The 18433-nt window shown below is 44.7% G+C and overlaps 1 protein-coding gene across 3 annotated transcripts in view; it reads left to right on the top strand.

Moving 5' to 3' along the window:
• The window catches only part of TNRC6C (trinucleotide repeat containing adaptor 6C), a 205636-nt gene that overhangs the window by 160296 nt on the left and 26907 nt on the right, over positions 1-18433 (top strand). For all 3 annotated transcript variants that reach the window (XM_075277361.1, XM_075277360.1, XM_075277359.1), the window contains exons 6-7: positions 1056-1373; positions 15232-17757. In XM_075277361.1, the coding sequence (XP_075133462.1) occupies positions 1056-1373; positions 15232-17757 (2844 nt within the window). The remainder of the gene's footprint in view (positions 1-1055; positions 1374-15231; positions 17758-18433) is intronic.

The following is an 18433-nucleotide window of genomic DNA, read 5'->3' as shown; positions in this document are numbered from 1 at the left end:
GCTAGTGCACTGGGGGCGGCCTTCAGTCCACTGCTATGACACCACTTGTCCTCCTTGAGCAGTAAGAGCAGTGCTCCCAGAGCTGAAGGCCTGCCCCAGTGCACCCACTATCAGCTGTATATACTTGGGGGGGGGGGGGGGGGTAGGCTCCTTTAAAAGGAGGTCTCTGGCTCCTTAAAATCGATGACATAAAGTTATACTTTCACCACCCCTACTGATCGGCTGAATGTCTGCCGTACTCCCTGCTTATATGCCAGATGTACTCCTAACTTACAATGGTACTGACACAGTCTATACCATAAGAGTGTACTTAGTAAAATGTGTTTTTCTGATCTTATACTTTTCATTTTGTATTACTGAATTTTACTTATTGATTTGAAAGCTATGTTCGTCATTCAGTATGTATGTAATGCAATTCTCTGAATGTAATAAGTAAATATCTATCTATCCATCCATTCATCCCCATATGAGGCAGACATGTATAGCAGTGGACCCATGTGCAAGGACCTTATCTGGCTCCCTTCCTCTCCAGTAGTTAGCATGGTCCATTGCATCTGGTTCAGTTTAAAGAGGACCTTTCATGTCCTCCCGCACATACGGTTTTATATACCGCACTGAATTCAGCACACTGTCGGCTTTCCCGTTATGTGGCCTGGGGCTGAAGATATCGGCGCCGTTAGTTTCGGCACCAATCTCTGCCCACTGTCTTTAGGGTGTTCCTGACAGTCTAGCTGGGCTGTGAGGAAAGCCCCTCCTGACAGTACTCTGACTTGTAATGGGGGTATATAAAACCGTATGTTCAGGAGGACATGAAAGAGTATGTTCAGATGGTAAAAAATGGCTAGGAATTTGAGGTGAACATCTGAATTAGCTGCAGGATGCAGAATCCACCTCAAAATCAGCACTACATTCTACTGTGTGAACAGGCCCTTAGTTGGCGGTGGACTTTCTTACCTCTCCTACCTGCATATGGTATAAGTGCAATAAAACATTTTTTTAATTTTTTTTTAATATGTATTGCAAAATTAATCTTTCTTTTATTTGTCTTTCTGTAGTGCCAGAACCAATCAAGATCAGTTCCAACCAGCCCCAGTCTGCTGCTCCCAGTACTTCCACCAGCACTGTCCAAAACAGCAATGGCAAGCGAGCACCTGCCAATGGCCAGCAAACCGCGGCCTCCCGTTACCTGCCACGAGAGGTGCCTCCTCGCTTCCGCCAGCAAGAACAGAAGCAATTATTAAAGAGAGGACAGCCACTGCCAACTGGGACGCTGACCAGTGCGAATACAGGACAGGATACTGGACAAACTGGGGCAAGCCCACCTCCACAGCAGGGGGCTGGTGGAGCTCACCACCCTGCAAAGACACACTCTGGTAAGAATAAGATGATTTGGGTAATGTAGATATATGTGCGGCTAAATCGGGCCCCGGTGTACACTTTACATCTTCTTCGTCCATCTTGAAATAAAGCTATTTATTTATTAATTGCAGACAGTGTCAGATTCTCTGCTCTTATATGAAGGGTCTCTGTGCAGGACAATATTTAGTTTTGTGAGAGCTTGGCAGCGCTGCCTTGTCATTGTGGAGTTGGGTACCCTATTAGCCCCCATCCACTAAGTTTACCAGGCAGTAGTAGTACTCAGACTCAGGAGTTACTTGAGCTGCAAAGAATATAGATCATCTATCCATAGGACAGCTGATCAGTGGAGTATCTGAGACCCCAATGACCCTCGATATCAGGCAGATGGATGTAGACAAGATGCTTGCTGGATGGGACACGTTTGTACTCCCATTTTCTTCAATGGGTACGCCCCAGAAATAACCAAAGCCAGTGAATGCAGTCAGACTGAATTTACAGTATGGATAAAACAGTCCATTCACAGAATTAGTCGGGGTCCCAGCGGATACAGGAGGAGGAGGAACAGGAAGAGGAGGAGGAGGTACAGGAGGAGGAGGAACAGGAAGAGGAGGAGGAACAGGAGGAGGAGGAACACATAACTATAGCTACTACACTCTGTGGGTCAGGGAGCGTTTTACCACTACTATGCATCTAGATAAGTCTACCAGTGCACAGAATGAGGTAATAAATGAATATTGATTAGTAATCAGACTGTGTAAGAATACACCCCTTTGACAACAAGGGTACCACCCAGTTGTCGATTTCTGCTTACTTTTCCAGTCAAGGTGCAATACCAAGCATAGCCACTATACAATATATGGTGCTGTGCTTGGTAAATAGAGACTGTTGCGCGCTTTCACACACTGCGGTCTCTTCAAGCAAGGGTTCTAGGATTTAGCCCCTATGATCTGACACCAATGACCTATCTTATGGAAAGCTATCTTTGTCCTAGTAAACTCCCTTTAGCATATATGTGATATTTAGCCACCTGTATAAAAAATTGTGTCATTTTATTACCTTTTTGTTGTATCTTTTCCATTTTATATACTGATCCCCATAATAGTAATATACACAAGCTGTAAATTTTGTATATACCGCCAGATCCTACAATTTGTCCTGTAAAAGAGTTTGGTCTAGGGAGACATTAGCTGTAATGTGACTACAGATAAGTTAGAGCGCAGCAGATGAGCCGCAGCTGTCTACAGGGATCAAAACTATCCCAGCCCAGGAACCAACAAGTGAACAGCGACACCTCGGCAGCCATCTCTCCAGGTTGCTAAATTTGTTATGCACTTCTTGCATCATAGAGATCTTAAGAAGCCCTTTGTCATGTAAGAAAGCCTACTTTGTCATTCTATGTTTAGTGGTTAACATTGAGGAGGAGGAAGATGGGAGGGGGCTCCGCAGCTTGTTAAGTCTCTCGAACTGCTGATGTTAGTGAAATATAAATCTGTATCTGGGGACTACAGGCTTTGCCAGGATACAGCCTGACATTTTGTCAGACAGGAAGACTCTCATGCTGTAGAAAGCATTATTATTATTTATTCTGTCGACCGCATACACACGTTATTAAGAAGGTTCTGCAAAAACTGTTCTTATGGGGAGAGCAAGAGCTGTCAAAGTGACACATGCACAACTCAAATTGCTTTGCCTTAAAGGGAATGACTACTTTCTGGTGAAGTGCCTTAAATAGATGTGTAATGGATTTGGAGATCCTAGAACGCTTCATTTCTTATGTTGAAGATTTATAGCTACCTGTTGGTCTTCTGTTTGATCATTGGATTTTGACCCATCTGTATCTCACAAGATGGTAGCTGTCTTGTTATTTTTGCACATAAACGCCTCCTGACTGCTTCCTCTCCTGTATAGGGCAGTGTTTCCCAACTTTTTCAGACTCCAGGGCACCCCTACCTTTTAAAGGGATTCTATCATTAAAATTTGTATTTTTTCTGCCTACCACGTAGGAATAGCCTTAAGAAAGGCTATTCTTCTCCTACAATGTCTTCTCAGCGCCACCGTTCGGTAGAAATCCCGGTTTTCGTCGGTATGGAAATGAGTTCTCTTGCACCACTGGGGCCGTCCCCAATGCTGCGAGAGAAATCTCCAGCGCCACCTTCATCTTCGTCTGGAACAGCCTCTCTTCGGTACAAGGGCTGCTCCTTTCCTCCAAGCAACCTCGGAACTTGCTAAATATGTACCCCTTGAGACTGGGTGCTGTACCCCTTGGGGTACGCATACCGCAGGTTCAGAACCAGTGACCAAGACAGGCAACCAAAATGGCTGAAATTGTTAATAAAAGAGAACCCAAGTTTAAATTAATTTATTAAAAAAGTATATATATATTTTCCAAGTAGTAGCAAAGATGTTGCGTGTGCAGTGAAAAAAAAAGACCCCATTTGTGTATATGTTCCCAGACGCGGGCCGGTAAAGGTGGCGCTCGGTCGTTTCTACTGTTGGTATTCCAGCGTCCTTTCTAAATTCACTTTTATTTCTTTCCGAGCCGGTCAGCGTTTAGCTTTCATTTCACTTCATCTTTGCTAAATCGAGCACAAAAGCCAAACAATGGAGTCTAGTCATGAAGGAGTTCATAGAACGTCCCGCTAGCTGTCATTTGGCACCAAACCTGCCATTTTTATCCTGGTCACAAGGCTATTATTATTTGAGGAAATAGCTGACTTTCCCACTTTTTTTTTTTTTCTTTCTCTGAAGAGGCGAAAACAAGATGGAAACTCTGACAGGGCTGCAAATAAAAAGGCCAAGGCAAACAAAGAGAGCTGCGGCAATGGTTTTTATTAGAAGGTCTCGCTCCAGCAGTCGAGCAGAAAGGAAGGCAGAGGCTGGCCCGCAGCAACGATAACTGAGCAGTCTGGAGGCCGCTTATGCGGAGACACTCACACTCACAATATCTTCCAAATATTAATAGAAAGTGACGATGTGTCAGCATGGAGGGGGCCGGAGGGGTTCAGGCCTCTCGGCATGCACCCAGATTTTCCTTTATACTTCATTGACTATTGTCTTCTCTAAACGCTTTATACCATATATTGTGATATATGTGTATATAAATATATACACTAAATAGCAAAGCCATTAAAGGGAGTCTGTCAGCAGGAAAATCTCTATCAAACTTGACTGTACCTTGTAGGGCGGCTTCTGCTGTTTCCATTTTCGTGGAAATTGCCATTGTATTTTCATGCAAATTATCTGAAAGGGCTTTAATGGTGTTTCTTGTCCTGCCAGGGCTTCATTCTGTAGACAACCACCCCTTAATGCCGTCCTGCTCCGCCTCCCACTGTTTGAGTGACATTGCCCACTTTTTCTGTAGCTATCTCCGTCTGAAACTGATCTCTTCCTGTATTGGGTCAGTACTGTACTTGCAATGGCTGATCCAGACAATGAACACTAGGGGAAATTGTCACTTAAAGAAGTTTTCCCATTATGGACACTTTTCCTCAGGACACGGGGATAAGTGTCTTGGTCACCCAGTGATCAGAAGAATGGGACACTGAAATTCCCCCGACGACATTCTTGTGAAATGACTGCCAGCGTGCTTGCATGATTGGCTACAGAGTTTGCTGATAAAGGCTTGGATGGTTTGTTATCTCTCTTTGTAAACTCACAAGATAATTGTTGTCAGTCCTGGGAGCATGTATAAGTTTTTTTTTCTTTTCTCTACAAACCTGTGTAATTTAATATACCTTTACTGTGTATATTATTTAATCTATATCATTATAGATTTCTAGTAATGATAATAAATAATCTCTCTTGATAAAGGCAATGTTCATATCTATTGAGGTACCGTATATACTCAAGTATAAGCCAAATTTTTCAGCACAGTTTTTGTGCTGAAAAAGCCCCCCTTGGCTTATACTCGAGTCAAACAAAAAAAAATTATGACCAGCCACAATAGTAATGTATAAAATCTCCCATAAAATAGTGGGGGAAAAAAGAAGCTTTAAAAAAATTATAATAAAAAAAATAAAATAAATAAAAGTTCTAAATCCCTCCTTTCCCTAGAATTCATATAAAAGTAGAAAATTACTGTGAAACACAAACACATTAGGTATCCCTGTATCTGAACATGCCTGGTCTACTGAATATAGGGGATCTGCAGTGCTCCTGTTCCATCGGGAAGGGGTTAATAGAAGCACTGCAGATACCCTATATTAAGCCAGGTTGAATTCCAAGGTGGGGAAAAAAACCCTCAGTCCTCAAGCTCAGGGAAGGGGCAGACAGACAACTAAAACACCCCCTCCCCTTCCCCAGCAACTACTACACCCAAAAACTCCGACCATTTTAATTTTTGAAATTTTCCAGTAGCTGCTGCATTTCCCCCCTAGGCTTATACTCAAGTCAATAAGTTTTCACAGTTTTTTTGTGGTAAAATTAGGGGCCTCGGCTTATACTCGAGTATATACAGTACTTCATAGTGTTCTGTCCATCAAACAGTCAAAGTCCCCTTCCACCAGCTTGTTGAGGAATACAGGAAGTGAGGATGTGAGAAGAAGAACCAGCAGGTAAAGCTGCTGAGACAGTGAGATAACTCCTTTAATAACAGCATATAATATCTTATGGCAGGGTTTTTGAATAACGAAATAGACCCCAACAAATAGTTGGAAGAGGCCACCTGTGTTTTTTTTTTAGAAAAAAAACTTTCTACCTTAGAACAACCTATGTCAATCAAACTAGCATTTAAAACCCTTACATAAACATACCTTTAATAACAGCAGTGGGATCATATCCTTAGTTGGCGCCCGAAAACTGTGCTAAAATGTTGAATGATTATTTTTTATGTCCACTTACATGTCGGTGTATTACAATGCCCCTACCTGTGGGGAGGAACTATAGCACTGTTCTTCCTGGGCTTCTTTGTATATTAAAAGCATCTGATAGGTCAAGGGACAAGCCATGAGCTTCAAATCCCCAGCAGAGGCATTATTATTATTTATTTATATTATTATTTATTTATTTATTATTTATTTATATAGCACCATTAATTCCATGGTGCTTTACATTTGGGAGTTACATACAGTACACAGAATATACAGGTAGATATAATACTAACAGTGACCGACTGGCACAGTGGGGTAGAGGGCCCTGCCCGCGAGGGCTCACAATCTATGAGGGGAGGGGGGTAGAGACAGAATTAGAGGGGGAAACTGTATAGATGGTGGTGTGGTGATAGTGTTATTGGAGGTTGTAGGCCTTCCTGAATAGGTGAGTCTTCAGGGCCTTCTTGAAGCCTGTGATTGTGGCGGTCAGTCTTATGTGTCGTGGTAAGGAGTTCCAGAGTATGGGGAATGCACGAGAGAAATCTTGGAGACGGTTGTGTGAGGCATAGTTAACGGCTCCTTTTCAGGGTACCATATTCTCTGAATGGGGAGAGTAGTGGGGCTAACAGCCTCTATACCTAATAGTCCATGGTGCTGGGGTTGCAGGTGTGAAGAATTTGACTTTCTTGTACCTGTTTCCTCTATGTCCAGTAGCTCTTAGGATAAGAGGACATGTATAAATGGAGGCCCTTGGATCACCAAAGCTGATCCTGTCTATAATCCCTGTTCCTTAATACATGTATCTGTATTGCAGGAAAGGCCCACACTATATATGATGGTGACCACAGGGCATAGAGGCTGTGCCCCTAGTACCAATTGGTCAGCTGTAATGTATTGTAGAAGGAGGGTTTTTATTTGGCTGTGTATTCGGCCATGACTTTGGATTCAGATGTGAATGGTTATACACTATCACTATGGCCAATACAAAGCGATTTTCAGAGTTGCTTAACCTTAAATGTAGATTTTACTTGAGACATTTGTCCAGGGTGAAGGGTAAGTTGCAGCTTTAATTGTGTCCGACAGAGTATTGATATGGACTCCTTGCAATATTCTGCATATGGTATATATTGTAGAGAATGTCTATTGTGTATCATCCATGCTGCCAGAATTGTGGAGGGAAGAATTCACTCTAGTGGTGTCTTAGATATATATTTTACTAGTTACAACTTCTACAGACTCAACACCAAGCTTTTGCAGGCTCCTGGGTGGCAAATCTCTTCAGTTGTACAATGTAACATCTCTTGGGTGTCACAATCTCCATTAGCATGCCAAAAACATGTATGGCCAATATTTCAGACCTAAGCGTAGACATCAGAAGAAGAAAAAAATATGTAGGCTTCCCTGGTGGGCTGCGGTAGTGAATAGGTTAATTGATTTCCTGATGGTCTGAGGTATTGAATGAGGTTACTATTTGATTCCCTGGTGGTCTAGGGTAATGCCTATTCCTTGGTGGTCCTAGGGTACAGATTATGGTTATGTAGGGAATAATAATTTTTGGCACTGTACTCGCAGCACCACATGAGCGGACTCAGTTATACAAATCCTGGGCCCCGTATTACGCTGATTTATAATTTTTTACGTCTCTGTGGGGAGTCAAAAGTCTTGTCTTCTGCTTACACACCATGTGACCGGCCATGTTCTACTCTGTGTACAAGCAGCAGGAGTAGAGTGGGTTGGTCATGTGATCAGAGGCAGCGCAGTCAAAATGTAGGAATCTGTATAACAGCAGACTGGGGGTTATTGAGGGTAATATGAATCCTGAATCTAGAAACAGATGAGTCAGAACCTAGTGTCTGGATGTGGAGAGGTGCTCTGCAGACCCAGTTATAGGTCCCTTCAGGTGCCAGTGGTATCAGCGGTGCAGCAGATCTGGCATTACATTGTGGTTTCTGATCTAAACATCTTGGAGTCTCCTAGGTGAGCCCAACCTAATAATGATACTGAGCTATGCTAGATTTCATGCAGACGAATCCATGGGACCTGGGTAGATGGCGGTTTTTATTGGACCGGTGTAGATGGCAACGTTATTGGACCTGTGTAGATGGCAGTTTTATTGGACCCAGGTAGATGGCAACATTATTGGATCAGTAGATGGCGGTTTTTATTGGACCTGTGTAGATGGCGGTTTTATTGGACCTGTGTAGATGGCGGTTTTATTGCACCTGTGTAGATGGCGGTTTTATTGGTCCTGAGTAGATGGTCGATTTATTGGACCTGTGTAGATGGTCGATTTATTGGACCCAGGTAGATGGCAGTTTTATTGGACCCAGGTAGATGGCAGCATTATTGGATCAGTGGATGGCGGTTTTTATTGGACCTGTGTAGATGGCGGTTTTATTGGACCTGAGTAGATGGTCGTTTTATTGGACCTGAGTAGATAGTCGTTTTATTGGACCTGATTAGATGGTCGCTTTATTGGACCTGTGTAGATAGCGGTTTTATTGGATCTGAGTAGATGGTCGTTTTATTAGACCTGAGTAGATGGTCGCTTTATTGGACCTGTGTAGATGGCGGTTTTATTGGACCTGAGTAGATGGTCGTTTTATTGGACCTGAGTAGATGGTCGATTTATTGGACCTGTGTAGATGGCGATTTATTGGACCTGTGTAGATGGCAGTTTTATTGGACCCAGGTAGATGGCAGCATTATTGGATCAGTGGATGGCGGTTTTTATTGGACCTGTGTAGATGGCGGTTTTATTAGACCTGAGTAGATGGTCGTTTTATTGGACCTGAGTAGATGGTCGCTTTATTGGACCTGTGTAGATAGCAGTTTTATTGGACCTATGCAGATGGCGGTTTTATTGGACTTGGGTAGATGGCAGTTTTATTGGATCAGTGGATGGCGTATCAAGTGGATCGTAATACATGTACCCATGTAGATGACAGTGGTAATATTGGTATTGGGTGTATGGCAGTATTTATTGGACCCATGTAGATGGCGGCGTTATAGGTTTTCTGTCCCAGAATATACAGGTGCGGTGTAGTTGAGCAGAGTTCTTGCAATGTTAACGTGTTTGTGCATTTCCATTACTTCTACATGAACCATACATTTTTACTACCGTGCGGATATTGTTACGATTGACACTGAACATACGTTGAACGTGGTTGCGGTAATAATGGGTGTTGATGACAGCCGGCGACATATTGCAGTGAGATGCCATTGGTTGGGGCACTCCGGCCGCCATGTATTGTTTCGGCCCTGTATGTCGCACATGTATAAACAACCCTGGCTTTGATTAATGCCCTCGTGTTGTGCAGCTCCAGACTGGGGAGATGGAGGCTGGGAAGTCATTAAAGTGGCTGGCAAGCCGCCAGCGCGCATATACATGTGGGTCTTGTTGCGAATGTTAAAGCTAGAATCGCTACGTTTGACTCTGGGGCTGCTTGAAAGGAAGTCTCCGAAGGAGGGGGGCACAGCGGAGGGGGGAGATGAAGCTGAGCGAGGAGCATGTTAGCAAGACGCCAATCGCCAACATACCTCTGTTGCTCTGGCTGACTTTCAAACTGGGGAGAGGGGGAGGAGAGGGGGGCTCGAAACGCAGAGTTAATTGTAACGGGGTCCTGAAGTGAGAATGTTTTGTGACACATGAAGGAAGGAAGATGGGTTTAGTGTCAGATGCAATTACATAATCGAAGCCTAAAGAGTCTGAGGCTGTTGATACCTTCACCCAATCTGGGGGAGGGAGGGGGGGGGGGAGTGACCGTGTATGTGTGTTGTGTGTGTGTGCGAGAGAGCAAGGGGGAGAGCGAGGGAACCTCCCTGTAAGGGCATTTCCAAATCCAGTGCAGCGAAGGCCCAAATGAGCTTGCAGGTTGTCCGGGCTCAGGCTTGCACAGAGGTTTTCTTGGCAGAGCTACAGGATGAGGCTTACACTGTGCACAAGCGACATATTGGAGCCGAGAGCCTGGTTGCAGAGAGAGGCGGCTCTGCACACAATGTAGCGTTTCCTAGGATGGTTGGGCGTCACCTTTCCTCAGGTATTTCACTCCCTGTCAGCCCTCCCTACCCACCCCTCCCTTCCTCTGCCCCAAGGCCACAAAAATATTGTTAGCAAATTGCTTGAAATCTGTATATTACATAACGTGTCTCGCAGGCAGCCGCGTTCAGAGCTTTTTTGGCTCCAGTTCAGGTTTGAGAAAATGGCGTCTTCACAGGCTGAGCTGCTTTTCCTCTCGTACGCTGCTCAGAAGAAGAAAAAAAAAACCCGTAGAAAATAAGGCGAACAGCTTATGTGGCGCGCTCGGTGCCCCTTAATAAGCTGGTGCTGATTTAATTGGTTATGGCTTTCAGCGCTCTTCACCCCCCCCCATAACCACTAACATGAACGTCGTATTTGTTTACTCATGCTTCAGGCTTTGTGACAGAAGAAAGTGAATGTTTGTTTTCTTCAGTTTCCGAAACGCGTGTGCGGCTGGGGCGCCGAGGGTTAATGGAAATGTCGGATGTTTCCCTGTTTTGCTGCCTGCATCGTTTTTTTTTTCTTTTAGTAAGTTGTGTTTGTGTTACTACGTTCTTAGCGGTCACAGTGGGCGTCCCTGTATTATACGAGTATGAGGAGGGATGTCATTACGGCTGAGGAAACAATTAGCGCCCAACACTTACCTTACCGGCTGCTTACGCACATGATTTAGGAGCCCTTGGAATAGTTCTCTGAATTCATTGCTTGGTCTAAAATTTTCTAGAATTTTAATGGTTAGTTGCCTTGTTTTATTGGAATAAGGGAATTTTTAAGTTTTTCAATTTTTAGTCTTCTTTATGCATAACTAGCAGGAGGAGCTTCGCACGGGTATATTTAATTTTTTGTTTGTGTAGTCGCCTCGTAAGAATTGTCCAATTTTGCACTGGTGTATTTTGTATGTTGTTTGTGTGTGTCCATAAGCGTTATGTGATCATGTGTATGTCATTTTGGATATCAGTGAAAAACCTGTGATCGGTTGTTATGGATACCTGGAGTAAAGCTGTGTGAATGTTACCTTGTGTAACAGGGTCATCCACAGCGCCCTGCCCCTTTAAAGCTGAACTAAGGCAGTGAAGAAAAATGGCTTCGTTGCTATGGAAACCTGAAGTAAAACTCTTATGTGCAGAGCCATGTATCTAATCCTCTGGCGTGTGGTACTGTGTGCTGAGGCACGTATCTAATCCTCTGGCGTGTGGTACTGTGTGCAGAGTTGTGTATCTAATTTTCCGGCATGTGGTACTGTGTGCTGAGGCGCGAATCTAATCCTCTGGCGTGTGGTACTGTTTGCAGACGCGTGTATCTATCCCTACCCGTGTGGTATTGTGTTCAGTGCCCGCGTATATAATCCTCCAGCGTGTGGAATTGTGCACAGACGCGTGTATCTAATCCTCCGGCGTGTGGTACTGTGCGCAGACACATGTATCTAATCCTCCGGCGTGTGGTACTTTGCGCAGATGCGCGTATCTAATCCTCTCGCGTGTGATACTGTGTGCTGACTTTTGTATCTAATCCTCCGGTGTGTGGTACTGTGTGCAGATGCACATATCTAATCCTTCTGACGTGTGGAACTGTGTGCAGATGCGTATATCTAATCCTCCGGCATGTGGTACCATATGCAGAAGCGTGTATCTAAGCCGGCATGTGGAACTGTGTGTAGACGCGCGTATCTATTCCTTCTGCGTGTGGAACTGTGTCCAGACGCGCGTATCTAATCCTCCGGCGTGTGGTACTGTGTGCTGAGCCATGTATCTAATCCTCTGATGCGTGTATCTCAGTTTGGATATCAGTGTTGGATTGTGCATGTGGAGTGACCGTGTGTATGGCAGTTGGAATATGAGTGAAAGACTTGCAGGTTTGTTTTGGCAAATGGGGGGTCATTGTTTTTGGAATGCTGCATCTCAGCAACAGTATGTCAGAGCGAGTTGGGCCTTGTCTTAAACCTTCCCGGACACCTGAAGTATCTGTGTGCCAACTTTGGTGAAGATCGGTCCAGTCGTTTGGTCACACATAAAGAACAGACAGACAGACATTGATTTTTGTAATATAGAGAGATATAATACCGTATATAATTGTGTTTATACTTCTCAGTGGTCCCTATCACCTACATAGCTCACAGTCTGGTTTCTCTATGACCGCCAGACACATACCAGGACAGACAGGAAATTAATGGAGTAGTTACCTGTATATTTGGCTTTTGGATGGTTTCCTTCACACTGTACATTATGCGCAGATCTTGCATGAAGAGGTCCTGTCTGCTCTCCCAACGTGTCTGGTTTAGTAAATAATTGTCTCCGCCATAAATGAACAGCTCTGCAGCATCTTTTCTTACAACTTTGGGTTGTTCCTCTGTTATTCCTCCTGGAAATAAACTAATGATTTGACAGCTGGATGTTGAGATTTGCACTTAGACCGACACCGTCTATTCGGTATTTGCAATTTCACTGTTGCTACTCGGTTGTCAATGTATTCCTAAAATTCCAGGAGGATTAATGGAGGAACACAATACACAGTTCTAAGAAAAGACTGTGCTGATATATATATATTTTTTATATCTATGGCGGTGGCAAGTATTGTCTAAAACAGATTGCTAACAAAGGAAATTGCCGCGTAAATTGGGGAAACTAAACCAGCAACATTTCATTTTGGACCAGTGTTTATATAGAAAATCTGTAGGTGGCTGGGATTACAAAACAAAAAGTGTCTTCTTACCTGGAGATGAGTTCAGTGAGTCTTCTTGTGCAGCCAGCGCATGCGCAGTTCTACTATGAAGATAGGAAATGGTACTTGGCCTATGCACAGTAAAGCCAAGGTGTCCTACCCCAAGGTTTTCTGGATGATGTCCTTTCCTAAGGATAGATTATGTAATATCGGCGGGGGTCTGATGCGTGCGCCATCAATGATAAGCTGTTTGCAGATACTACGGTACTCATGGGATCGCTGCTGCCCCTTCAGTACTTTCCAAACACAGTCCCCAAGGAGCGGTGCTGCTGCTTCATATAGCCGACCCATGGGAGTCCCCAGTGTCACGGATCTCCAGTTTATGACCTATCCCTAGTCCTGGAAAATCTTTTCTATATTTTTTTTAAATTTTTTTTTTTTTTTTTCCTTTGGCAAACAGGTTTTTGATATTTGGAGCCCTACACCATGGGGCCATAAGGACCTGCTGGGGTTTGGTTTTATATATTGGTTTATTATATCATACTCGGTTGTCAATGTATTCCTAAAATTCCAGGAGAGTTAATAGATGCACCAGCATCCCATCGCGGCAAATTCGGCTGTGTGAACATACCCTTATTGTGTCTGTGTAGTACAAGGGAGTCAGTGGACTCTGAAGCTACACCGCTTAGTGCAAAGTAATGTAAAGTATAAACCAAAGCCGGCCAAACACTTTCCAGAGTTGTCAACCCAGAGCTTGTCCTGACGACATTTATTCCTCATGATCTGCACGTGCTCAGACCAGTGTGAATGTGTGTAAAGGAAAGGAGGCGCCTGCTAGATCCCCCAGCTGGCGACTTATCTGCCTGGCATGTTGAACCGAGTACTTGGCACACAGTAGATAGTCAGGAGGTCCCAATGAAATCGCTAGGTTTTGCCAACACAGGTCTAACGTTCATGACCATCACAGGCTATGAACATTGGAGACTCCACCACAAGAACCACCAGGAGTCGGCGCAAGAAATCTTTTACATGGGGTCCATGTGTAACCGCTGTTTTAGCGGGCCGGCTCTCCATCGTTCGGAACTTATCCCCTTAGATATATCATTTGAACCTCTATTTCTACCAACTATTTCCAGTTGAGTTCAGAAGCCAAAAATATCTGTGAAGTGACTCTGTGCGATATTCTGCAGAGCACTGCAGTGTCTACCTACTTGGCGGAGTGGAGAACGGAAGAGACAACAATAGCATGGCGCACCACCAAATTGTATTATAGAGCTCTGAGAAGTGAGGGGCTCTACAAGCCCACAGCGTCATCTCCTCGAGGCTCTTAGATGTGTACAGACTACAAGGGAAAGAACTCTAATTGGTTAAAATGAACCTGTAAGTTTCCTCCTGTCTACAGCAATAGAATATGAGCCATGTAAAGCGCTCGCCATTCAGTGTTGAGACCCGATTTGGCAGGATTCAGCTTGTTATTTGCCAATGTAGATGGTGCCTTAGAGCAGTGCAGAACACATTCATGTTCTGTGTTGGCACATGCTGGGTGTCATTGTGTAGTTTGGAACCTGTCAGCAGGACGTGGGACACTAAACCAGCATGTCCTTATGTATCAGCAGTTTAGTGTCCCGAATCTGTCATAAGGACATTCTGGGGTTTTTGTTCCCAAGTATATGGACAAATCCAAACTGGAAATTTCTCAGACCTAAAGTGAGTCAAAGAATGGGACTCTGATCTTTGATGCCACGAGTCCCTGCCTAATGTGCCGTACTGTATATACGTTGTGCGGGCAGAAGAGACACAAAAATGCAGGCGCTCCTAGGATAATATATCACCATGATGCAGGGAATCAGTATCTTTTGACCTGACTCCCTGCATCATAGTGGGGGGACATGTCCCTAAGCCTGTCCCTAATCTCCCTAAGCCTGCTGACTGGTTCCCTTTAAGCTTTCTGTTTTCATTGCTTAAAGGAAAGGTCCAGAGGGATAAAACTCTTGTGAAAAGGGGGTAAAATGAACTTAATAAGTAAAATCAGCATTGCTCAGGTCAAAGATCTGCTGTCGTTCTGAAGCTTTCTCACCCCCACTTACTACCTGGTACTGTCAGCATACAGGAAATGCCCATTCAGCTATTCACCAGTTTCTGTGGGTCCCCAATGTGCCCAGTAATTGGACGAGCGGTCATTTATTTTGAATGGAGAGCTGGGCACCTGAGAAGCGCTGGAGCTGCAGTTTTTTTTTTAAATTTATTTTTAACCCCCTTTTTCCTCTTTTAACATTTATCATTTACCCCGCCAGTCTAATGTATTGGCTACGGAGCAAAATATCTAACTGTTGTTGTGGGTTTATTGTAAGTAATCTGACATTTTTTTTTTCTTCTCTCTTTCAGATCTCGGTCACAGTGGTCTTGGAGACCATTATGAAAATTCCCATTGGGGACCGCAGCCTACACTCAGAGGTGAAACCAGTTATAGCTGGGATAAAGTGATAATAGACAGGACTGACAAGGAAGCGTGGCCTTCCATTACAGGAACTGAGACTGAATCTGCCTCAGAATGTACTACAGACACTGACTCTGCCTCCAACTGTGGCTCAGAGAAAAGTAGCATGGCTACAACGAGTGCCCAAGGCAACTTCACTGGACATACAAAGAAATCAAATGGCAATAATGGCGCCAATGGAGCACTCATCCAAAGCACTTCTAACCAGAGTGCCATTGGAGCTGGTGGAGCAAATGGGAATGGAAACTTGGCAAGGGTTTGGGGTCCGGCGTCTGGCTCCAGCTCTGGCATTACACACTGCTCCTCCGGTGGTGGGGAAGGAAAGGTGGACAGCATGATTGGAGAGGGTAGGAGTCAGAACTGCTGGGGTTCTTCCAACTCAAATACCGGCATTAATCTTAACCTTAACCCTAATGCCAATCCAGCTGCCTGGCCTGTGCTTGGACATGAAGGAACTTTAAGTGGAGGTAATCCTTCAAACATTTGCAGTCCAGTCAGTGCCATAGGTCAGAATATCAGCAACCAGAATGGAAATGCTTGGAGAAATTTGCAGTCACAAGAGAGCACAGAACCACAAACGTCCACTTCTCAGAATGTGTCTTTCAGCATACAACCTCAGAACCTTAACACTGATGGACCAAATAACACTAACCCCATGAATTCTTCACCAAACCCCATTAATGCAATGCAGACAAATGGACTGCCCAACTGGGGAATGGCTGTTGGAATGGGGAGCATCATCCCACCACACCTGCAAAGCCTTCCTGGTGCTAATGGTTCAGTTTCTCAAGTAAGTGGGGTTGGTGGTGACAGCACAGGCAGTTCGGTCTGGGGTTTATCACCAGGCGTCCCCACTTCTGGAAACTGCAGTTCTGGCTTCAATCAGGAAACTGGAGATACTGCTAGTACAGCAGTAAATGCTAAACAGAACGGATCGGGATGTGCGGCTCAGAAAGATGGTACAGGGGTTAGCGCATGGGATTCAGGACCACCTACCAGCCCAGGAGTACTGGCTTGGGGTAGAGGGAGAAGCAATGGAAATATGCATTCTGGACCTTGGGGTCAACCAAACCGTGGCACAAGCAACAACATGAATGGTGAATGGGTTAAGGCTCCAAACCAGCATTCCAGTAATGACATCAATGGAAAAGGATCAACAGGGTGGGATAGTATTACCATTCAGAATCCTCCTCAGCAGGGAAGTGATCAAATTAACTCAAGGGCCAAATCTGTATCGTCTGGGACATCATCGAATGACAGTGCTGGAAATCCAAATGAAGGAAGGGTGGGAGAATCTCAGCGAGGGGACAAAGGTATGCCCGATCAGGGGCAGATGCAGTTGCCAAGACAAGACCTTGATCCAAGGGTCCTCTCCAACACAGGTTGGGGACAGGTCCCAGTTAAGCAAAACATTGCTTGGGAATTTGATGAATTTCAGCGGCCTGACAAGAAGACTATTGGGACTGAAGCTTGGGGCTGTACAAACGCACAGCCCCCAAACTCAGGGGGGAAGAGTGAAGGGTCCATCATGAACAGTACAAATACCTCTTCAGTATCAGGATGGGTCGGCCCCCAACCTATATCTGCTCCTGTAAATGCAAGTTGGGTAGAAAATAAAGCGCCAAATGGTCCAGGGGGGTGGGGAGATCCTGCAAGCTCTACTGTTGTCAATGCTGCTGCCAAAAGTGGTCACGCTTGGAGCGGGTCCACTAATCAAGAGGACAAGTCTCCAACCTGGAGTGAGCCTCACAAACCTAAACCCCAAGGCTGGGGAGATGGTCAGAAATCCAATCCCAGCTGGCCAGCTGGTGGGGGAGACTGGAATGATGTGCCACCTGTTCCTACACATATGACTGATGGAAAGAAAAATGCAGCTGGGTGGGACACCGATGGAAAGTCTGGAACTGGGTGGAATGAAAATTCACGGTCTGGGACCAGTGGGTGGGGCAATGGCACAAGCACTAAGGCAAATCCGGGTACAGGCTGGGGGGAACCCTTGAAAACTTCTCAGCAGAACTGGGGCAACAAACCCCAAGACAACAATGTGAGTGGTTGGGGAGGAGCTGCATCTGTAAAACAGACTGGATCCGGGTGGGTTGGCGGACCAGTGCCATCGCCACCGTCTGCCAAGCAGAAGGATGCAAACGCTGAGCCCAGTGGCTGGGAAGAGCCTTCACCACCGTCCATTCGCCGTAAAATGGAAATCGATGATGGTACCTCAGCTTGGGGAGACCCAAGCAATTACAACAGTAAAACTGTAAATATGTGGGATAGAAATAACACCGTGGTTCAGACTGTCCCGTCACCCAACACCAACACCACCCCAATCACTCCTCCAAGTACTAGTTTGGTTGAACCACAGCCACCTCATCAGTCAAGTGCCCAGCAAAACCGATCCCCTTTACTTGGTCCAGGTTAGTGTCTTGGTTGCTTTTTCTTGTGTCATCTGTATTGTGAAATCTATATCTCAGTTTCCATTAGTACTTTCTTCCGTCACTAGAAACTTGTGCAGTTTTTACATGTTAGACAATAATCGTAGAATGGCATGACAAATTGTACACTATGTGAGAAGATCCGATTGAGTTTCATCCATGCTTCTTAAAAGGGCATTCCATATTTGTTCCATACATCTGGTACGGCAGCTTTGATCCCATTCATGGATAGGTATTTACTAGCCCTGTCCAGATTGTCATTTAAAATGTATCAGAAAAATAGAGTTGAACAGCACACCACATATGGCTATGCTTCAAAAAAAAAACTTTATTTATACAATGCAACGTTTCGGGCACATGAAATGATTTATAGAATTTGCAATGAAGTCCAAAAGAATCACTCTAACATCGGGTCCCCGCAAATACGTGTATAGGAGAGTTTCAGGATTGGTCCAAGTAACAGCTTAATCCCAAAAAAGCAATGGCGGACAAGCAAGTTCAATGAGCAAAGACGCCTCTCCAGGGCGAAACTGATTATTTTTAATCGGACACAAAGTCCTGCATGTCTGACTTTGTCTCGGGTTAAAAAAAACGGTTTCGCTGCAGAGAGGCAGAAGACGCTCACGGGCGGTCACTTTGCAAATCTGTTCAAGTGAAT

The sequence above is a fragment of the Leptodactylus fuscus genome, chromosome 6 (assembly GCF_031893055.1).
Source record: "Leptodactylus fuscus isolate aLepFus1 chromosome 6, aLepFus1.hap2, whole genome shotgun sequence".
Taxonomy (NCBI): domain Eukaryota; kingdom Metazoa; phylum Chordata; class Amphibia; order Anura; family Leptodactylidae; genus Leptodactylus; species Leptodactylus fuscus.
The sequence above is the reverse complement of the archived record's forward strand: the minus strand, read 5'-3'. Positions and strand labels throughout refer to the sequence as shown.